General features: G+C 37.0%; 1 protein-coding gene across 1 annotated transcript in view; it reads right to left on the bottom strand.

Moving 5' to 3' along the window:
• Positions 1 to 25,538, bottom strand: part of LOC140139000 (uncharacterized) — a 110,107-nt gene that overhangs the window by 31,039 nt on the left and 53,530 nt on the right. The window contains 3 exon segments of the mRNA XM_072160781.1: positions 12,303 to 13,533; positions 13,536 to 13,695; positions 13,964 to 14,269. Coding sequence (XP_072016882.1) covers positions 12,303 to 13,533; positions 13,536 to 13,695; positions 13,964 to 14,269 — 1,697 coding nt within the window.

The following is a 25,538-nucleotide window of genomic DNA, read 5'->3' as shown; positions in this document are numbered from 1 at the left end:
AACCCACCATCCCACCTTGCAAATTACCAGCACATAAAACAACACACAAACAATCTACTTCTTCCTTCGCTCCAACAATCATGACAATTTATGCATGACATTTACAAGTGAATAAAACAAACATAGGTTTTGTGCATTTGTTCAGTGTAAGGCAGGATCCACTACTGAATATTCCACCAGGGAGCAAATCCACATAGCTTATATGAAGGTGTTGACAGAACTTGCAAAATGGGATTTGTTAATCTTAGACGTTGCACGCAACAAGCCAGTTTCTACATCTGGAATGATGTACCAGGTGAAATTTTAATGCTTCTATCTTCACTTCTTTCATGTTGAATGAAGTACATGATATATTGCACAGGAAATGAACTTATGAATCATATAAAATGTTGTTCTGAATTTGAATAGTCGCAAAGCACAATTTCTTTTCATCTTCTGATAGAAGTCAAGTAAAGTTTTACTCTCCATTGAGGATAACTCCCATGCAACAATTGCTAGCTATCTAAGATTGCCAAACTTGCTATCTACTGAAGATAGCTCTTATACCATACTAGTTATCTAATGATTATATTTGCTATCTAATGAAGATACATTTAGCAACTTTTGAAGATAACACTCATAGTACTTTATGTATGAATACTAGTTATCAACTAAAGAGAGCTTTAATGCTAACATTGCTATCTACTGAAGATAGATCTTAAAACTATCATACTTGCTATCTACTGAAGATAGGTTTAATGACAAGTTTGCTAACTACTGAAGATAGCTCTTGCACTATACTTGCAATCTACTGAAGATAGCGTAAATGCCAATATTAAATTTTTACTGATGATAACTCTATCGGGGCTCTACCTTGGGTGAACAGTGGCAGTGCATTGAAGGGTTCTCCCAGGTTAAATAAGAATGAAAAAAAATACAACTCTCAAGACTATATACTTGTTATCTAATGAGATAGTTTTAACAGTAAAATTACTACTATTACTATTGACGATAACAATAACTCTTATACCATTATTTGCAATTGCTCTATTACAACAATTGTGATATCTCTAATACCATACTTGCTATCTACTGACGCTAGCCCTGATGCCAAGATATCTACTGAATGAAGATATCACTTGCACTATCAATGCTGTCTACTGAAGATGGCTTCACTGTCATAGGCACTACTTGTTATCTAATGAAGACAGCTTATACTCTACTTGCTATCTATTGAAGATACCTTTAATGCTAAAACTGCAGTCTACTTAAGATAGCTATACTCTTACATGTGATGTGGACAAGCTAAATGAAGAGTGTATCGCTAATATTGAGTGAGATATAGTCAATAATAGTGCTCAACTTCCTTTGTCCTTAACGGTTATTCCTTCATGTAATTTTACACGAAATTAGGGTTAGGGTTAGGGTTAAGGTTAGGTTAGTTTAGGGTTAGGATTAGGGTTAGGGTTAGGATTAGGGTTAGGATTAGGATTAGGCTTAGGGTTAGGATTAGGGTTAGAGTTAGGATTAGATTACACGCAATAATTACATAAAGGATCAACCTACTTAACTGTTCTTAGCAATGCAAAAATGACCATATCACTGGAACCGTGAATCTAATTGAATACCTGAGTGGAAGAAGGGCCCAACTCCAATTTTTTGCTATATGATAGCTTTAATGTCAACTGAACATTACGATTTACTGAATGATAAAACACAAGCACATTTCATGTTCTGGTGATATATTTAGCATAAATGGGATAATGGGTGGTAAATCAACACAGGACACGGGAGTCTGCACCAATCTAGACCAATGTGGACTTGTGACTGTGGACCAATGTTGTATGATTTTTGACTGTCTACATAGTGCAAATTTCACATAGTAATACTACAGCATAAATGCATATCATACGATGTTTAACAGAAGCACTGACCTTTAAAGTTTTCATTGATCACATTGTCTTTCTTTAATTTTGAGCCAAACAAATGAGGTAAAACGAAGAAAATTGCTATTTCATTCCAGCGCCTACAATGCGTGTATCAGCTTGCCGATCATATTACACACAGCTGGGACATATAGCATAAGACGTGAGATAAATAACGATATGCACATAATTTATACATCACTGATTCAATGATACATGTATACATGCGCTGACATTCATGTGACGTGATAACAAGTACTGGATCAGTGAACTCTAAATAAAACCGGAGATCTCAGGATTTAATATAAAAACTTAATTTTACTGTAATTAAAGCACTTCAGGCTTAGTCTTTCACATGGTATTTTAGTACACCACTGGGCATTACAATCATGTAAAAAGTAGAAATCCAAGAAAAATGAGGGTGTCACTGTGGACCCAACCAGTTGCAGACCTGACCTTCGTTTTCACTCATAACCTTGCAGTTCAAATTCCAAGATCTATCCATAGTGAACAGTACTTTATTCCATCTACAGCCAATACATGGAATGCACTCCTGCCTCACATCCCAGAAACTGTGAAACAGGCTAGTTTCAAAAAGGGGGTGTTAACAGCTATCAATGCGCCAACCTGTCAGCTGTTCATAGATAGATTGCGATTCTCAAAAGTATGTATTGAACGCCTGTGCAATCTATTCAAAATCACTCTCCTGTGACTGGATTTTGAATAGATTGCACAGGTGTTCTATACTACGTTTTGGAAATCACTATCTCTCTAATGCTCAATATGTCTTGACATAAGGTGAAAAACTGTTACATTAAGAACAAGACAAGTGCATTTAATGCTGAGGGAGCATTTACCTGTATGTGTGCACCTCAATGTACAGTATCACAGTACACCTGCTTAGATGTAATGGGCCATTCCAGTTGAAATCTACACTACCCCTGTGGAAGATTTGTCTATAGTCTTCCACAGAAGGAGTATGAGTAGAAAATTAGGTAACATCCAGTTGAAATGCTCACTCCGGTTGTGGAAGATATAGGTACAGCCATAATACAGGGGGAGTATGGGTTTCAAAATGATTAACCCTAACCAATTACATTTAAAAAACATACTCCCACTGTGTAAGATATTTTTAAAATCTTCCACAGGGAAGTGTGGATTTCAACTAGAATAACCCAATACAGACCAAGGAAGCACAGATTGATGCACTTTAAAACAGACCTGCTCTCCCATATGGATTGGCCTAATAATAATACATGCAGACATAGCTATCGCTACACTGGCATTAATAAAGTTACTGGCGGTCAGGTAGTGGCTTAATAAGCACTCTCACATTCATGTCTACTAATGTTTTGCCATAATGACAACATACGAGTCTCTTGTTTGCTTGCATGCTACTTTATATTATCAGAACCAATTATGTCTTGAAGCTTTAAAGTAACAAAGAGGACAAACACAGGAAATACATTCTGCTAAAGCTGTATAGGACCTGATGACAATATTGGGAGCAATGTTAGAATAGTGGTCCCCACTGCCAACTCTAACCCTCAATTGTAACCCATATCTCTAAACTCCAAGCATAATTTATTGGGCTAGTGGCGGTCCAGCAAAGATGTCACTGGTGAACCCAATGTTCAAGGTTGGTTATTAATGTTTTGACATAATAAAAACATTTGAGTCTCTTGTTTGCATGCTACTTTTATTTATCCGAACCAATTATTATTTCTTAGAGATTTAGTGGACTATTGCATTTAAAATCCTCTCATGATTGAGAATTAGATATTTGCCAGTTGCCACCCTAAATTATGATAAGATCCGGTCATTGGTCGCTGAAGGCGGCTAATTTAAAATTGAGACAAAGGCAAAAACATGGAGTAAAAATAATGAAATACATAAGAAAAAAAATGCATCACAAAACCTCAGAACTTTAGAACAAAGTATGCTAGACCTTGGGTGTTTGCAGTATATGATTGTAAAATGTAATAATTTTGATATCGCCATTGGTTTATAATGCAAATTCAAGACTTGCTATCTAATGAAGCTAAAGCTTCAACCATATTTGCTATCTACTGAAGATAGCTCTTATACTACTTGCTATCTAATGAAGATAGCTCTTAATAATCCTTGCTATCTACTGAAGATAAATCCTACACAATAATTGCTATCTACTGAAGATAGCTCATACACCACACTTGCTATCTACTGAAGATAGCTCTTACACCATACTTGCTATCTACTGAAGATAGCTCTTACACCATACCTGCTATCTACTGAAAATAGCTCTTATACCGTACTTGCTATCTACTGAAAATAACTCTTACACCATACTTGCTATCTACTGAAGATAGCTCTTAACACCATACTTGCTATCTACTGAAGATAGCTCTAACACCATACTTGCTATCTAATGAAGATAGCTCTTACATCATAATCGCTTTTGAGATAAAATGTCCGGTTTTTCTGCATGTTATCATTGAAGACACTTGTCAATTCATATGAGCTGATATTGAGTGATTTAAAGTGAACATGTCGGTAGATATGGTCGCTACAATCTCATACTCACTATGGACTATATTAGCCAATTTCGTTCTTACATAAAATGCGTAGTGATTTAGTGGTGCGCCCCTTATACCATATTATATACTTCATTAATATATTCTTGTTCATTGATTAGTTAAAAGTGGATCACATGACCAAAAATAGTTCTACCATCAGTACACCTATCCGTAAATAGTACCTCTAAGCCGTAAATAGTATCTAATGAAGCTAAAGCTTCAACCATATTTGCTATCTACTGAAGATAGCTCTTATACTACTTGCTATCTAATGAAGATAGCTCTTAATAATCCTTGCTATCTACTGAAGATAAATCCTACACAATAATTGCTATCTACTGAAGATAGCTCATACACCACACTTGCTATCTACTGAAGATAGCTCTTACACCATACTTGCTATCTACTGAAGATAGCTCTTACACCATACCTGCTATCTACTGAAAATAGCTCTTATACCGTACTTGCTATCTACTGAAAATAACTCTTACACCATACTTGCTATCTACTGAAGATAGCTCTTAACACCATACTTGCTATCTACTGAAGATAGCTCTAACACCATACTTGCTATCTAATGAAGATAGCTCTTACATCATAATCGCTTTTGAGATAAAATGTCCGGTTTTTTCTGCATGTTATCATTGAAGACACTTGTCAATTCATATGAGCTGATATTGAGTGATTTAAAGTGAACATGTCGGTAGATATGGTCGCTACAATCTCATACTCACTATGGACTATATTAGCCGAATTTCGTTCTTACATAAAATGCGTAGTGATTTAGTGGTGCGCCCCCTTATACCATATTATATACTTCATTAATATATTCTTGTTCATTGATTAGTTAAAAGTGGATCACATGACCAAAAATAGTTCTACCATCAGTACACCTATCCGTAAATAGTACCTCTAAGCCGTAAATAGTATCTAATGAAGCTAAAGCTTCAACCATATGTTCGCTATCTACTGAAGATAGCTCTTATACTACTTGCTATCTAATGAAGATAGCTCTTAATAATCCTTGCTATCTACTGAAGATAAATCCTACACAATAATTGCTATCTACTGAAGATAGCTCATACACCACACTTGCTATCTACTGAAGATAGCTCTTACACCATACTTGCTATCTACTGAAGATAGCTCTTACACCATACCTGCTATCTACTGAAAATAGCTCTTACACCATACTTGCTATCTACTGAAAATAACTCTTACACCATACTTACTATCTACTGAAGATAGCTCTTAACACCATACTTGCTATCTACTGAAGATAGCTCTAACACCATACTTGCTATCTTATGAAGATAGCTCTTACATCATAATTGCTATCTACTGAAGATAGCTCTTATATCATAATTGATATCTACTGAAAATAGCTCTTACACCATACTTGCTATTTACTGATGATAACTCTAACACCATACTTGCTATCTACTGAAGATAGCTCTTACACCATAGGTGCTATCTACTGAAGATAACTCTAACACCACACTTGCTATCTACTGAAGATAGCTCTTACACCATACTTGCTATCTACTGAAGATAACTCTTAAACCATACTTGCTATCTACTGAAGATAGCTCTTACACCATACTTAACTTGCTATCTACTGAAGATAGCTCTTACACCATAATTGCTATCTAATGAAGATAGCTTACACCATACTTGCTATCTAATGAAGATAGCTCTTATACCATACTATCTACTGAAGATAGATCATACACCATACTTGCTATCTACTGAAGATAGCTCTAACACCACACTTGCTATCTACTGAAGATAGCTCTTACACCATACTTGCTATCTACTGAAGATAACTCTTAAACCATACTTGCTATCTACTGAAGATAGCTCTTACACCATACTTAACTTGCTATCTACTGAAGATAGCTCTTACACCATAATTGCTATCTACTGAAGATAGCTCTTACACCATACTTGCTATCTACTGAAGATAACTCTTACACCATAATTGCTATCTACTGAAGATAGCTCTTACACCATACTTGCTATCTAATGAAGATAGCTCTTATACCATACTATCTACTGAAGATAGCTCATACACCATACTTGCTATCTAATGAAGATAACTCTTACACCATACTTGCTATCCACTGATGATAACTCTTACACCATACTTGCTATCTACTGAAGATAGCTCTTACACCATAGGTGCTATCTACTGAAGATAACTCTAACACCACACTTGCTATCTACTGAAGATAGCTCTTACACCATACTTGCTATCTACTGAAGATAACTCTTAAACCATACTTGCTATCTACTGAAGATAGCTCTTACACCATACTTAACTTGCTATCTACTGAAGATAGCTCTTACACCATAATTGCTATCTAATGAAGATAGCTTTTACACCATACTTGCTATCTAATGAAGATAGCTCTTATACCATACTATCTACTGAAGATAGATCATACACCATACTTGCTATCTACTGAAGATAGCTCTAACACCACACTTGCTATCTACTGAAGATAGCTCTTACACCATACTTGCTATCTACTGAAGATAACTCTTAAACCATACTTGCTATCTACTGAAGATAGCTCTTACACCATACTTAACTTGCTATCTACTGAAGATAGCTCTTACACCATAATTGCTATCTACTGAAGATAGCTCTTACACCATACTTGCTATCTACTGAAGATAACTCTTACACCATAATTGCTATCTACTGAAGATAGCTCTTACACCATACTTGCTATCTAATGAAGATAGCTCTTATACCATACTATCTACTGAAGATAGCTCATACACCATACTTGCTATCTAATGAAGATAACTCTTACACCATACTTGCTATCCACTGATGATAACTCTTACATCATACTTAATGAAGGTAATGTTTACACCATACTTGCTATCTATCTAAATAACTCCTACTTAGCCAAAAACTGGTTAAAATTAATCTTTAGGGTCATAACTTTCAACATTTGACACTTCATGTTACATAACAATCTATGTTACATAACAAGTACTTTTATTTATAGGATGGCATCAGACTTTTGGTTTGTTCCCTTCTATTAACCTACATTTATTCCCTTTTCGCAATCTATGTCACATAGCAAGCACTTTTGTTTATAGGATGGCATCAGACTTTTGGTTTGTTCCCTTCTATTAACCTACATTTATTCCCTTTTTGCAATCTATGTCACATAGCAAGCACTTTTGTTTATAGGATGGCATCAGACTTTTGGTTTGTTCCCTTCTATTAACCTACATTTATTCCCTTTTCGCAATCTATGTCACATAGCAAGCACTTTTGTTTATAGGATGGCATCAGACTTTTGGTTTGTTCCCTTCTATTAACCTACATTTATTCCCTTTTCGCAATCTATGTCACACAGCAAGCACTTTTGTTTATAGGATGGCATCAGACTTTTGGTTTGTTCCCTTCTATTAACCTACATTTATTCCCTTTTCGCAATCTATGTCACATAGCAAGCACTTTTGTTTATAGGATGGCATCAAACTTTTGGTTTGTTCCCTTCTATTAATCCATGTTTATTCCCATCTAGCAATCTATGTCACATAACAAGCACTTTTATTTATAGGATGGCATCGAACTTTTGAGGTTTGTTCCCTTCTATTAACCTACGTTTATTCCCTTTTCACAATCTATGTCACATAACAAGCACTTTTATTTATAGGATGGCATCGAACTTTTATTTATAGGATGGCATCGAACTTTTGAGGTTTGTTCCCTTCTATTCCCTTTTCACAATCCATGTCCCATAACAAGCACTTGAAATGTTTGCATCACATGTTTCCTTTGTTCCCTTGCACTCCTTCAATAGTTTCTCAAAACCAATAAACAATTCATACAGATAGATTGAATCACATTTGTTTAAAGTCATTTAATGTGAATGGCTCTGTCACTGATGAATGATTCAAAGCACACAATGGCAACCCAAATAGGCTATTCAGTTGAAATCCATACACCCCCATGGAAGACATAACCTTAATCTCCTGCCACAAAGGGGGTGTAGATATCAAATGGAGTCACCTATTCTGCTAACCCCATTTGAAATTCACACTCCCTGTGTGGGTGATTAAGGTCATGTCTTCAATAGAGGGTGTATGGATTTCAACTGGAATAACCCTTTTACTGTACCTCATCAGACAAAAGCTTAAGTTAGGCGGCAGGTGATATAATGGCTAAGTAATTAAAATCAGGAATGCAAGTCAAGCAGAGGCATCCGAATGCAGAGTGAGAGTCAAGAGTGTGAACCGCACTGTGAATCTTGTCTTTGCATAAATGGAGGCCTGTGAAAGACATTTGTTATAATGTTGTAGTTCATTGCCTTAAAAAAAGGATGTCCACACTTTTTGCCATCATTTTGTAGCCATTGGAAAACCTGTACAGTGTACAAGTGTCTCTGAACTGGAATTTGTTTGGGTTCCTTTGCTTACTTGCAAGTATATTGAAACTTCATACACTCCTATATCAAAGCAGCCAATCAGAAAAGCTGTTAGAAAAGTATGAAACATGCATTGATTGTGTATATTGTGCACTCCCTATACTACGCGCAGTGTTTTGCGACGCGCATGATTGATTCATTTTTCGGGTGGGTTGTTGCATTTATATTTGGTTCTGTTTTCCAACATTTTTCGTGATAATTTGTTATATAAATAAAGTAAAAATCACTTGTTTTTTTCTTCTTGTGTATGAAATAGATTAATAAACTTGTATTACTTTCGGGGCTCATGCATAAGACGCATCAACATCAGCGCACGTGCATTATTTTGTCTAATTTCTCTCCCAATAAGTAATATGTGTTCATTAACCTTTAATTAGAAACTCAAAAAGTATGGGGGTTTATCAACAGTGTCCTTTTGAAATCATCAAATTTACTTAACATATTTCCTCAAATAGGAGCGTTGCATTTTCCAATTGTTGTCGTCGTCGTCCTATGAGTCATGACTGACCCGTTGTGACCCTTTTGATGATGTCATGCCAGCTATTTTCCAATAGGGGACATTTATTAGAGGTCATTTTTAGAATGATAATTCCAGTTAAAATCATTAGGTAAGCTTAAACCTCACGCTGAAATGACGAACTATGAACTTAGGAATGATGACTTTTGGTTCACTTCCAGATTTATGCCAATAACCGACACCATTAGCAACCATGTGTGCACCTAGGTAAGCTAACTACACAAGATAGCATGGAAATGTCAGCATTTTTAAACATCTTGATTGTAGGGGGGCGTTTGATTGAAGGGGGCGACTATTCAAGAAAATATGGCATGTTGTATTAGAAAATACAACAATGTCCCCAAAGTCATGAAGAAGATTTGTGTCCACTGATGATTTCATTATTGTCAACTTTTGTCTGATTAGAGCAGATCATGTCACATATTGGGCTATTCCAGTTGAAATCCTTACACCCCCTGTGGAAGACATGACCTTAATCTCCTACGGATGGGGTGCAGATATCAAATGGAATTACCCATTCAGGTAACCCCATTTGACATTCACATTCCTTATGTGGAAGATTAAGGTCATGTTTTCCATATGGGGGGTGGATTTTAACTGGAACAGCCCATTCTTTAGCTACTGAAGCCAATACCCCTACATACCAATTTACTCTCACAACCTGTCCTAAATACATTGGCTTCTGCATTCAATTCACTATGTCTTAATGTCAATGCAAAGTCTGAGCTTAACACAAAACTACTTAGGCAATTCCATTTAAAGGTACTCAGGGATTTTCTATAAAAATCACAACATTTAAAACATCTTTTGTACAGTTTTGTAAAAAGTACATTTTTGTTAACCCTTTTTTATAACTCCCCTGTGCTTTCTGGTGAATGGAAAGGAAAGAAGGAAGGAAAACAGAGAAGATGAACAAAGAAGTTGTTTGTTTTGTGCCCAGATTCAAACCCAAGCCCTCTCGCGTGCCAAGCATACTATCTGCCACAGGTGTGTTGTTTTCCTGGCCAACAAATCCGCGCCTATATATGACTCTTAGGGCACTTGCATCATCACATCACCTGGGATGCATGCATGCACAGTGGCTTTGTGCTGTTAGATTTTGTAAGATGGGGACAGGTTAGAGTAAACATACTAACTGTTTAAGTGATAAAACAAAATGCAACCAAATAATTTGACATTTTATTCTGAAGTTGCAGGTTTCTGTCCGTACGGACACTTACAGCAGTTCACAATTGGGTACAGCTTTACATTTCTTCAGCAATACTCTTTTATTCCTGTTGTTTTCCTTTTTGTAGAAACTAAAAATATTATATTTACCAGGTAATTTCATGAACTAATCCTCATTATTGTAATCAATTTCAATTCCTATGAATACCAAATATCTTTAGGCTTTGACTCATGCACTGATAGAGTGTGGTGGCTTAGCGGCTAAGTGATCATATGGTCATAGGTTCGAGTCTCATTGTGGCCAAAGTGTTGTGTCACAGGTTTTAGTCTCATTTTGGCCAACGTGTTGCACCCTTGGGCAAGGCACTTTTAATCTCGTTTGATCACTTCACCAAAGTGTAAATGGGTACCAGCTAGAAAGTAAACAGAATTGTTGTGCGGAAGGAGCAACATTATACACCGAGGAGTGTGGCAACAAGTTGCTTTGAAAAAGATGTGAGCACTCCGGACTGTAAACAGAGGCATGAACCTTTATCCCAGTGTATTTAAGCATTCAAGACATGTCTCACTTTCAGTATAAAGTCTGCGCTCACAAAACCGTCAGTCCATTTGACTTAATTAACCTCATTTTCTTGAGTAACACTTTACCTGATCACATATAAAATGCATATCCAAAGGCTGCTTTATGCATTTTTTTATATTAATTTGAATTTAAGACACGATCTGGTCCATGGGGGCCAAAAGAGGCATTTTTGAAAATTGAGTTACTGTAATTATTGAATTACACATACAATAAGCTATCATTTACTGAAAACACCAAAGGTCTAACATACTTGGTTCTTAAGTTATGAAGTTTTTTGATGTCAATTTTCTTATACACTAAGCCAAAAAAGAAACTTATAATATTTCACGAGGTCATATCTTAAAATCCTCTCCATAAAAATAAACAAAAATTGCACACAGGATTACTTCAATACTCTACTCTAAAAACTGGTCAGTAACCAAACAGTTGTCTAATTGACACAACAGCAAAATGCACTGACATGCAACACCTTCCGGGACCACATTCACAGCGCAACAGTTTTCTTTGGCTGGGTTCCAATTATTCGCCTGTACATGAACAAAATTACACACAGGATTACTTCATTATTCTACTCTAAACATATGTCAGTAACCAAGCAGTTGTCCAACTGACACAACAGTAAAATGCACTGACACGGAACAGCTTCCGGGATCACATTCACAGGCGAATAATTGGGACCCAGCCAAAGAAATTTGTTGCGCTGTGAATGTGGTCCAGGAAGGTGTTCCATGTCAGTGCATTTTGCTGTTGTGTCAGTTGGACAGCTGCTTGGTTACGGACATGAGTTTAGAGTAGAGTATTGAGGCAATCCTTTGTGTAATTTTGGTTAATTTTGATGGACAGGATTTTAAGATATGACCTTGTGAAAAATTATAAGTTTCTTTTTTGGCTTAGTGTATATTTAATGGATTAGATCGTGTCACATTTTTAACATTTATTTTCCAACATATTTATGAGAAAGAATTTTTTGGTATCTTTATAAACATGGGAGTATGGGTTTCAAAATAATTAACCCTAGCGAATTCCTTTTGAAAAACATACTCCCTCTGCAGAAGACTTTTATTAAATCTTCCACAGAGGGAATGTGTATTCCAAATTGAATAGCCCAATATGCCAACTTACCTTGGATTATGCGGTGGTCCAGTCTGATGCACCATATCAATCGCCATCGGTAGATGCCTCGACTGCGCATATTCCGTCAATGCACTCACTGGATTCTTATTAATGGCAGCAAACATTTCATTGTTCAAAGCCGCACCTCCACCGCCCCCGGTTCCATTCTGCGATCCCATAGACGACGGCTGGTTGATCGTAGTCGCACCAATAGTGTCCAAAGTGAAATTGGCTGGAGAATTTGGGGCTTTCTTTGAATTGCTACCGTGGAGTAACGTCATAGGATCCATGGGCATGACCCCGGATGACCCTCCACTTCCTGTTGCGCCACCTGCATTACTCCCATTACCGACTAACCCGGTCCCAGTTTGCTGCTGCTGCTGTTGTTGTTGTTGTAGTGATTGCACACCCCATGTTGCTCTATTGCTTTCTGCCTCAAGGCCTTGTGGAACAGCGCCCTCTAGGGTCCCATTACCAGGTATACTATAGTCTGCTTGAGATGTAGCATTCTGATTCCACATTTGGTAGTTCTGTTGGATAAACTCAGCCGGTTTCATCATCCGATTTGGGGGACCTTGTACCTGTCCGGGGAAACTCTGTAGGTGCGCTTTCCCTTGATTCGTAATTTTCCAAACCGGTGGGACATCCTGTAACTTCTCCATCATACCTTGCTTGGACAGACTATAGATTGTTGGATTGACGTCCTTGGCCGTACGCAAACCGATCGACCGCGCTATATCCACGGTGGTGAACGCTTCGCCATTGGATACCGCTTGCAAAATGGGAATTTCTAGATTTCCGTTTTTGGAGGACTTTGAATTATGAAATGTCTTTCCTTGGACTTGGGCGTTTTGGAATTGCAGTCGTAAATTATGCTCCGTTTTTGCATTCATTGTCGCCTTGTGGTTCATGGCACTTTCGCTAAGCTGCTGGAGAGGCTGAGCTTGCGTCGACGGCGGCAGGGTAGGAGGATCGGATTTATTTGACTGTCCGAATCTTGGCGCCACCCTGCTGTTGTGCCGTACGTTATTGGCTTGGAAGCCGGGGTGAAATGCAGCCGCTTTGGCATCGTCCCCATTTGTCAGCTGCCGACCGTACGGAGTAATCACCCACAACGGCGGTGATTCGGATACTTTCCGTACGAGTCCCTGTCTTTGCATAGCAAATAATGTTGGATTTATCTCTTTCTTGGACCTTAGGCCTACCAATTTGGCAAGATCATTGGAGTGTATCGCCCGCTTTTGCTTTTCAACACTGTCAACAGTTGGTTATTCAGACTCTTTTCAGATGCTACAGCACCGCCAATGTTTGGTTTTATGAAATCCAGCATTGCTGCCGGCGCTGGAATGTTACCAGGATCTGGTTCCTCCAAACCTTCGTCGCTGGAACTCAAGATCGGCCTATGGAATTATGTCTGCTGCCTGCTGGGACCGATAGGAACTCCCCGCTTTGTTCCATGGATATTTCCTGCAATGCTTCTTCGTCCATTCTATCTTCGTGCTCAAACCGTTCACGATATTCCACTGTGCGTTCATCTTCCATTCCGTTAGATCCCACTAGACGATTGCTATTATTATTTGCTTTGTCCAACACAGAGTTATCCGAGTTCAATCTTTCCTCGCTATTCCCAAATTCAATATCGGGTATGACGGAATGGTTGCGTACTTTCACATTGGCGCCCCATGCTCTTTGAACTCGCCATTCTTACTGCTCGCATCTTGCGATCTGTACGGCGCGTTGTGTCCGAGAATCACTTCGTGTTTGAGACCCCATTTTGGGGGCGAGTCCGATATCTTCAATATATTTCCCTGTTGGAACATCTTGTACAGAGTGGGGTTCACCTCCTTGCGTGTTCGCAATCCCAGCGAGCGGGCAATTTCCAAGGTTTCCATTGGTCCATTGTTAGCTCGCAGCTGCTTAACGATGCACTCCATGATATCGCTCGACGCCGCCATCTTGGTGCGCACGGATCCAGCCTGCAGCAAAAATACAAACAAATCACAAGAAATTAATCAATATGATGCTTATTTTAAATAAATTTATTGTATAATTTTCACAAGTATTCTGTTGGTCGGCAGGGCTCGAAAAAATGTTAATTTCCCGGGAAGCAAGCTAAATTTCCCACAATTTATAGCATGTTTTTATATACAAAAAGACACAATTTCCTCCAAAACCAGAATTTCCTCCAAACACCAACATTTCCTGGGAATGAGCTTCCCAAATTCCCCACTTTTTCGAGCCATGTTGGTCAGCATGACGTCAGTTGCGATAGATCGTTTCTTCCCATTGGTTGCCTTTGCCAATATTTGGCTGTTCCATCTCGCCCCCTAGGACACGAAGGGAACACTTACCATTGCCTTCAATGGGGGAAATCACAACACATGCAATAAAATAATGCCACTTGAAACAATTCCAAAAATTTGATTTCTTATCAGCGAATTCAACTTTAAATAATTACCAAAGACAAGGCAAATTGGTATTTTCTGTGCTGAGAAAATTGACTTGAACTGAAAGCCCTTGTACAAACCAATAGGGATTTCACGAGGGTGTCCCGTTTGACAGACATAGAGCCATAGATGGAACAGCCCCGACCGAGAGAATAGTAGTTTTCTGTAAGAATAATCTGCAAAATCAGCTACAGCATGAATACTGTAATTTAAGATCTAGCCTGCATCCAAATACAAAATTAAAAATCATTTAAATCATTAAAAAATTTATTCTAATAATATGATGCTCTCTCCATTCCTGTATTTGAATAGTGGGGCACATGAATGACAAAGATCTTGCAGCCAGTTCCGACCAGACTGTACACTCCACCCTAGGAATCATGGGAGAACAGTGTCTGACAGTAACAAAAACAAAATCAAATGTGGATGCCTGGTGGCTGACAGAGACACCTTACTGCATATATAGTTTCACAGTTGCTATCTACTGAAGACAGCATGTGTCATGCACTTGCACTTGCATTCACACACAAGCCACAAACCTACATGTACTCAGTATTGTATACTGATATACACAGTACATATTACACATACACCTGCACTTGCTACACACTCACCCCACCCCCACATACATATGCCTACACACCCCAGCAAACATCATCATACATACCCACACAACTATTTGGTAATGAAATACTCATATCAGCAGCAATCATCATTAGACTACTGGGCTATTCCAATTGTAAACAGAGTATAGATTTGAAACGGAGTCAGCCGTTGAGGTAACTCCATTTGAATAACACACTCCCTGTGTGGAAGATCAAGGTCATGTCTTTCATAGAGGAGTATGCATTTCAACTGGAATAGCCCATTAATGATAGTCACATATGTCAACTAAAAGTCATTCCCTAATAGCTGGACATTTCTTCACAAGGACTTTATTTTCATGCTTTCAGTATATTTCAAAACCACAAATTTGAAAGCTAGCAAATATATTTTTGACACAATTGCTTTAATGCGTACATGTTTGAACCCACAAATAAATAATACACAAACTGTATCTAGTTTCACTTGCGAAAAATTAATACCACTAAAAATATCTTGCTATAAACAGTATAATATATGTGGGGTTTATTGATTCATTTAATGACCTATCCTTTTACAGCTTACATTGATTGACTAACTGACTGACGCTACACATTTTTTTAAAATTATTTATTAATTAATTCATCATCTCACTTGTTAAGTGCATCAGATGTTACAAACATCTGGTGTTTATAGTTTAGAGGTTAATAACTGTGTATCAGTTATTTGGAGGGCAATGTGAAAAATCTAAACATTTTGCCTTTGGAACCGAGGAATATCCTAGACTCGCTTGCCAGTCCTATATACGCCATACCTATGTATATTAAGGACTGGCTTATGCCATTGTGGATGTCAATGGGAAATACACACTTAACGATTTGCGCCGCTTAGAAACTTGAAAAAATTTCATCAGTGCATATAAAATTAAGGATCGAATGCATTTTAGTGTCCAAAAGGCAAAATTATCGTCAAAGTTCTGCGAAATCGGCACCCTTGCGAAGGGTTCAGAATTGAATCGGGAACGAAAATATCCGATCTTTGCGATCAAAAACACAAAATTACAACTTTAAACATACTATTGGCAAAGACATTATTACCAAACAATATAGAATAGAAAATTTGACATCATTTTCTCAAAAGAAATTTGCTCACTAGACATCGAAAAAAGTACGCAATCCAATTCCCGTTCAAACGCGTGGGAAACTGAAAGTGCATAATCCCCACTAGAATATCCTGACCCTGACCGTGGTCCAAAGCAAAATGTTTAGAGTTTACACAATGCCTGACATATTACCAATGCAAAGTTATTAAAACCTCATTCATAACCGCCACGTTCATCTCTGCACTTAACAAAATAACAATTTTTACATTTTGCCTTTCCAAAAATTGAACAGGTCAAAACAGGACGAACAATAAGAGAAATACACACTTTGCAGTCAATTGTGAAATTAATGACCACCATTTGCATTCGCGATTTGACAAATAATAAAATATGATTGGATCACACACATCGCATATATCCATGAGGTTATGAATAAATAGTAGCAATAATTTTATGTACTGGAGTTGAAGCACACAAAGGCACAGTCATACAGACACATACACCCCTCCACCCCACAGTCGCATAGACTTCAGGCAAACACAGCTCTTCACTCAATGGTTATCTACCGAAGATAGCAAGTATACACACACAAACACACCCAATAGTCCTTGACAGATATAACCCTCTGACAAACATGCTTCAGTCATATTGAATTTTCACATAAACACAGCTCTCTACACAATGTTATGTCTACTGAAGATAGCAGCAAAGCTGTAACATTGAATTTGCTATCTATTGAAGATAGCATCTACAGACAGGTACACAGCCGCAGAAATGTTCAGCACTATACTCGCACTTGCTATCTACTGAAAATAGCATACATGTGTACCAAACAGCCCTACATCCATGTAACATGTGCCCACCCACCCCACACACACATACCAAACAAAATGCCCACTAACCTATTCCAAAGTTATTCTTAATCTTCATTCACCAACACAATTTAGCAATCATTCTCATTAGCAACCATACTCCTTATTATCCCATAAATCATGTATACATCAGGGTTGCCGAAAATTTTGAGCCCACATTGCACATAAAACACGTTGTCAAATAATCAAAAAGTCACCAATTTTTAAAACCATTAATGTCCCATGGAGACCGGGTCTCCATGGGACAGAAAAACTAAGCTACCAAAAATGGCACCAACATTGGATAGTCATCCAAATTTTGTATTAACTGTTGGTTCGTGTGGCTCAATCAATGGTCAAAAAGTCATGTGGGAAATCCCTAAACGGCACCTAATTGGGCTACCAATTTAGGTAACACTGGTAGATGACATTGATTATCTCTCCTTTACATCCACAGCTTTGAATGATTACCTGATAGATGACATGATTGTCAGTAAATCGCATGTAACAAGAACATGCAATTAAATGCGATATAGCGGTATATTTACCAGCATTCATTTTTCGAGATTTTAATCGTTCTGAAGAGTTTGCAGTTTCTATTTATTCACGGTATAAAAACGTAAAGCGCATTGGTCAATAATATCTTTGCCGCTATTTATATTAGCATTTCAAAATAAACTGTGGCAAGTGTGAAAATAAGAACTTCACCAAGTAATCCTCGTTTGACACCACACACTGTGTATATATTATATACAAATAAATATGAAATTAAAGAAAACCAATACTAGGTAGGCCTATGCTATAAAATGGTAGTAAACTGTGCTTCATTGAAGTAAGACATGCTTATTTTGCTCTGAGCTTATCTTGTTTGCTACTGAGTTCTATTTGAACTTGCCTTCAGTTTTTGACTTGAATTTGTTTTTAAATTACAGCATGTAGTTTTTGTTGTTTGCTTTTATATTTTGTTGTCTGTCCCTGAAGAAGAGCAGTTTATCTGCTCGAAACGTCAGTTGTTTTTTGTCCGTTTAGTGTTTGACTGCTATGTACACAGTGATTTTCATCACTTCCAGTGTACTGTTTTCCTGACACTTTTGTGGGCTCTGGAATTTGCAATTTTTGTGCCTACTCTGGATGTTTGGTTTAGCGTGTCTGTTTATATGCACAGTGATTTTCATCACATGTTCTAGTGCAGTTTTGTATTACCATTGATCCTTGTTGTTTTGGCAGGTTTAGCACTTTGTGAGCCTTGGAACTGGTAATTTTTGGCTATCGAACTTTGCTTACTTCCTATGCCTACATTTGCTGGTTTTGCCCCCCCCTGCATATTGTCTAGTCTGTATTTTACTTGTTTCCCCACATCAAGTTGGTGTACCTTTCTCGTTTTCCTTTCTGTTGTTTATATTCAAGGTATCCTCTTGTATCATTTATTGATCCTTGATGTGTTTTGTGTCCTCGTCCGTTGGATTCACCATTACCCACTTTGCCTATGCTATAGTTTGATCAGCTCGTTATAGGCGTAAATGTTAGGCTTTTACAACTACACCGAAAAGTAAACCCACGTTATTAGTGCTATTAGTTGACCTGTATGGTCTTTATTTTGTGTGTTAAAGAAAGTAGACAAAGTGGACTTGAATTAATAATTTGTGATGCTTCTGGCGAGATGTCACAAGAAATTTCTCAAAATAAAATATTTTGATATTAATCTGCGATGTTATAAGGCTGATCAAGCTGATCAAAGTATAGCCTTGTACTCATTCGAATGCATTTCAAATTTGGCAAAAAAATTCAAATTTCATTTCATTTTTTTTAATTTAAAAAAAATAAATAAATAAAACTGCTGCAGAAAATGTTGAGATTATTATATCATGGAAAGGGTTAATATGAAATGCTATGCATAAACACAGTGGTGAAGATGTTACAAAGGGAAGGAAACATTTCCGGTCAAGTGACACTCAAACTGTTTGGCACAATACAATCACACCATCAGAATGTAACAGTCCATCTGCATTCTTTCATTTCAGTCCATCTGCATTCTTTTTTCAGTGTCATAGACTTCTGCAGTAGTGCATGTGTTCTGTTGTCTGATCATTTACTCAATGAAATGACACTTTATTTGATTTGCAACGTCAATGCTATTTTTGAAAAATGCTAATTAACCAGTCTGACCCCTGAAATGTTTGGAGTAGTGTACAATTATAGTGAAATCAATGTAAAATATTGAATGGGAGGTTTTACATGGTAAATGCCAGTGTTGAATACTGCAGGGCATTACATTTTAGAAGGGCAAATAATCATGCCGCATAATATAAAGCCATAAGGCGACGAAAAAAACCCTGTTCAACGGGCCGACAGACCTTTCAAGTAGAGTCGGTATTTTTTTGTTTTCAGCCAGATTTGTTGTATTGTATGACAAGGGCTTTTTTCATATTAGAACATTAACTCCAGTAATTAAGATAGTAAGTGGATTTTCTTTCACTTTACTTCATTATTCAGCTTAAAATGGACAGAAAATCTTCATGGCAAGTTTAGTTTATGTTACTAATATAATTTCATAATATTGGCAAAGTATAACGAAATTAAAATTTGACCAGAAATAGTTCATTATGGCTTTAAAATAAGAAAAACTTTTTTTACAGGCCACTATATAGCTGAAGTTGAGCCTCTTTATTGATTTTTTCAGCATGTTTATACTGAACACCTCAAATTACTGCGCTTTCACCTTTACCCAAATTTTAATCCTCTCACCTTCATGTCGTTTCTACTGCCCTGTAAATGCAGGGTAACAATTCACTACCCACATATTTAGTGTGGAAGGCAGAAGTCCAGAAAATAGTTTTTGTGACCTTCAACTTCCAGTGTCAGCAAAATCGTCCCCCAAACTGTTTCTACATGTACTGCGAAGTTAACCGTGTTTTAACCACTTTGATGGATTCACTCGCATCTCCATGCATTCACATTCACCCGATCTGTTTCTACTGAGACGTTACCATGTGTATTTCTCGCATCACCTCAAATTCACCCGCAACCGTTTTCATCAAAGGTGTGGCCACTCTCAAATATGGCATGGCCATGGACATATCACATATTATCATAATTATTGGACAAATTAATATTCCCAACATATGGCCACATTTTAATTGAGGTCAAATCTACAAATAAACATCCTAAAATAGTCATTTATATTATTTCAATATTATTATTTCAATTTGTTTTGCCAGGTCACCAATGGCTCATAAACTGGAGCAAATTATATTGTACCACTATATTTATTATTAATCTACACACTGCGAAAAATTTGATTAACACTTCGTGATAACTGTGACCCATCAGCAAAATGAGGATTATGTCATGAAAAGTCAATTTTCGAATTTTTTCATCACAATAAAATAACTTTAAAATCAACTTTACTTTATTGTAAAATACATCAAAACGTCATACAAAAATGCCAAGATAGCGTTGATAACATAGGGTATATCATAATAAAGAACTTGATGATTTTGAAGGGTAAACAAGCTTAAAATTAAAAAATTACTTTGGCGATATTGTCCTCTTTTGGCTTCATTGGGTCATCCATATCACACTTCTATTACCAGTGGAGCATGAGCCTTCAAGAGTTTAAACCTCCAATTTTGAATTTTGGGTCTCTGGAGATGACAGCCTGCCGGTAAAAGAGGGTCTTTCAGAGCTGCGAAACCCAAAAAGGGAGCTCTTTCCGGGGGAGCATACCTGTATGGTCATTTGTATTAAGTCCCCTGGGTAAGTGCCCCCTACACCTGGCATCATACAGCGAACCTCTAAATGAAGCCCTCTTGTGCTTGCTTGAAGTTTCAACTAAACCAAGATGGATCAATCCTCAAAGTTTCCCTTGGAGTGTCAAACCTCTAAGTGCATCCACACGGGCAAACCCCTGACTTAATCGTCAAGAGTTCAGATCCTTTGAGTCTCTATACCCGTGTGAACACCACAATATACATCCCAAAATTCAATAACGCCCTACCAGAGGCAATATATACGTTGTGCTAGCCTAGTTTAGTAATTAAAACACCACCAGATAGCCATAGCACAGCACAAACTCTTATTACATAATCAATGACCCACTACCAATGCTCTCCTTTTCGTGACGCATATCATTCACACCTCGTCGATATAAAAACATCAACACACTTTTAAATTGCAAATTTCCAATTTTCGTTGGTCAAGATGGGAATCGGGTTGGGAATAAATTACTCCTAAGAAAGGTAGTGTAAGATATTTTACTTTACTGTACGAGCGGAATATTTTACCGGTAATAATTTTTAAGATTCCGACTGCTCCGAACTATGCAGCATCTTCCACTTCCAGTACTTTCAAACAGGTAATAAACGTTTATAGCCTATGAGTCCAAAATATTTTTTTAATTCATAGTTTCCAAAATTAAACAGCATGAAAATAAAAAAAATACTTGTAAATATCCGAAGCCTGTGATCTAAAAATAGCAGGCATACTGCGTAAGTCCAGGTTGATTGGGCTTTCAATGCATCACCTTGGCAAGAACTTCACTGTGTTGAAGATTTCCTCGCTCTTGACCCAAAGGCTGGTAGAAAAACTGTTCACGATTTAGTTTTAATATATTTGATCCCCTCGGAATTATCAGGAGAACCAGGACTTCCTATACTGCCACAAGAATAGCGCGGTTTGTTACAGGAAAAAAAATTGGGGGGATTCAGGTCCTTGCCGACGGTACAAGAGAACAAAAACAATTCTGTGTGATGATCCGAACCGCTGCGGCAGATGCAGCCATGGCCGCACCACTTTCAGCCTAAAAAAAAATTGTTTTATGTTTCGGCACCCACACTCTGGAACAGACTCCCAAGAACCATCAGGGAGGCATGTACACTGCCTAGTTTCAAGAAGGTTTTGAAGTCTCATTTTTATCCATCCAATTGACTCATGTGTTTTTGTTTTTGCTTTGTTTTTACAGCGCTTGGAAAGGCGGCTTATTAAATGTTGTTTAAGTACATGTTTAAAAGTTGAGGGGCAAAGTGAATTTCGGGGTGGGGAATCAACAAATTGTGAAATTTTATGTTTTTACTAGGGGGAAAAAGGGGGGAAGGAGTTCTGACTGGGGAATTTGCCCTCTCATGCCCCCGGGCGCTGCCACTGCACTTCCAAGGTGGGTTTTTGTAGATCTTTGTTGTTACTGAAGTTCTGTGGGGACATCATGATCGGATCCTACCATTGGTATAACAAATAAATTTAAATGGCCGTTTAAAGAGCAAAGTTTGTCACAATTGAAATACTGTGTGAGCTCAGCTACAATATAGCACCAGCTTTTTACCCACAATGCACTGTGTTCTGAATTACCAAACTCGATGATTGAAAAAAAATATATACATAATAATAGTTCCCAAAAGAACTAAATAAAGTACAAAAACAAAGAGTAAACATGCAAATTATTTATTGATGAACATTTGTTCATATCACCATTATAGCCACGACAAAATGATATTCAATATTCAACACTGATCATACAATACTTGAAAATATTGTAAATAATCGCTGACAAAATTCACATGTAAATCTGATAAGAAATTCCTTGGTGCTCTATTTGATAGTCAAAATGACAACAACAACATCAGATACCGGTTTTAAAAATACTGCACTGCCTAGACTTACATCAAACTAACCATTTACCACATTTGCACAAAAGACTTTGGTAAAGTCTATACACTATCTACGTCATGAATGAAAATCTAGCCCAGGTAGAAATACCGTGTTAGACTATGACGAAGACTGTTTTTTCTGAGTGGGTCATATAGGGGTCATGAATGGTAGGTATTGCAGGGACTGTGATATCTACAATTATCGTGATTTTGGTGCACAATATTTACTGCTGGTTTATAAAACCATGTTGTATTAAATTCTGATTTTTACACCATTATAATGTTCTTTAGTAAACTGACATACCCTGCAAAAATCAAGGCTTTAGGTGCTAAATTGAAAAGGCGAAGTACATAATGATCAAAATATTAGTCAAACATGTATGTAATGTTCGTAACACTGTACGTACATGGCATACAGAAAGATTATAACACATCAAAAGGACCGACCTCAGTCATGATCGACAGAGTGACACACACTGGCTACATAATAGAGATTTTCTTTGTTTTGCTTCATCCATCTGTTTGGGCCAAAATGAAAAGGGGACATATCTGAAAGTGAAATTAACATTTTGTGAGAAAGAAATACATTTCTCTTTCTCACTGCACAACTTTGGGCCATATAGCATGATGGCCATCCCTGCCACTCTTCTACTCTCTTAAAACACTTTCTCCTGCCTTGCATAGAAAATTTCTTAATAACATGGTCTGTACTCAGAGATGATATCTTACATGAACACTTCCCACAATGCATTTCTTCCATTTCAATTTTCTGTACTGATTTGCTAGCTAGTGCAACATGGGTCAATAGTGACAAAAAATACCTCAATAAACAGAGCACTTCCAGATCATCTTGCAGCATATCTCAACATGAAAACAAAGGAAACTTGTACAAAGGAATAGTGTCAAATGATGAAATGAGGTGATGTATCAATGTTGCAAAGGATTTTGGGAAGGGTTAAGATATCTTGTCTGGTCTGCACTACAGACTAGAACACAAGCATGTAGGCTAATAATATTTAATGCAATACGTGACACTCTTTGTTGTGATCATATTTGTGTATCTTCCGCCTCACCAATCAACATTAGATATTGCAAAATAAAAATTGTGAAGATAGAAAATTAGATTGCTGTATAGTAGAAAATTTTGCAATATTTTATTTTTGTGACCTATTTCTGAACCACAAAATATAATGGGCTATTCCATTTAGAATCCACACTACCCATGTGGAAGATTTTGGAAATATCTTCCACAAAGGGAGTATGAATTTCAAACCGAATTAACACCATTGTCAGCTCCATTTGAAACTCACTTTCCCTCAGGGGAAGATTCATGTTGAATCTTTGGCAGAAGGTGTATGAAATTCAAATGGAGCTGCCTAATGCACGCATTCCATTTGAAATTCATACTCCCCCTGTGACAGATATTTCCAAAATCTTCCACAGGGGCAGATTGGATTTTAAATGGAATAGCCCAATGCATGTGAAAATATTTCTAAAATAGGTCTTTGAAACTAAACATTAAATTATGCCAAATTTGCTCAGAACTGCGAAAAATATCCTGTAAAAATAGTATGCATGACACTGTTTTTGCCGATATCAGACTCAGGCTATCTAAATTATAAGCACTAAAGCTAATGCTATGCGACCTCAATAAATGCACATTCAAGCTACCTGCAGATACACAAAGCAAGAAATCTGCCCCAAACCTTCCAATTCATGTCAAGTAGCATCATCAAAACAACGTAAAATCCAACAACTGAAGGCATTCTCGTATACTGTATTTAAGAATTTGCTTAAATAAGCACAGTTAGCACACTGTTCACAGCCTTCAATATACATGTAAGATAAGACACTATCACGCAGTGATCCCAGCAAACATGTAAAGATTTGAAATTTATAGGAATACAACTGTTATCAAAATGATTGGTACCCATCATTTTTCATTGATAATGGATGAGCCTGACACATTAAAAATTCAACATATGATCCAAATAAACTATACATTCTGGACATTTCAAGAGTATGCACTGTTGTAATTGGAAAATGCGATAAAATGAAGAAAACAAAATAATCTAAAACATAGCAATAAGTATTCTGAAACATGGAGCAAAATATGATGAAAAAATACTGCAGGTCATAATGTAAAATGCACACAGAACACATTATTAATTTGATGCAATACCTCAGTGTCTTTATGGAAATCATTAAAAATTTGTATTAGTGTTCTAATACTAAAGAACACAGTAATTGCTATGTGATAATTCTAGAATTGTCAAATTTCTACATTTTAAATACTGTTTCAAATATGCAACATCATTATACTAATGCACTGTAAAAAGCTGGTTATCAATATAGTAAATGGTAATTAAATTAAGAACCTTTTAACTGTGTACACAGAAAAAAAAGAATTAATCAACTGTTTAAAAATCAGGTTTTTGTAAGAATCCTGGGGGTTGATATCTGTGGCTGAGATTCTGAACATTTACCCCAAAATTTAACAAATTTAATGGAACAAAAATAAGCCTCAAAAATGACACATGTGCTTGACATTTGAAAAAATTCTTTTTGCAACCATTCTGGACAGAACAAAGTGTCTAACAAAACATTGTAACAGGGGTATA

This window comes from Amphiura filiformis, chromosome 18 (genome assembly GCF_039555335.1).
Source record: "Amphiura filiformis chromosome 18, Afil_fr2py, whole genome shotgun sequence".
Lineage (NCBI taxonomy): Eukaryota > Metazoa > Echinodermata > Ophiuroidea > Amphilepidida > Amphiuridae > Amphiura > Amphiura filiformis.
The sequence above is the reverse complement of the archived record's forward strand: the minus strand, read 5'-3'. Positions and strand labels throughout refer to the sequence as shown.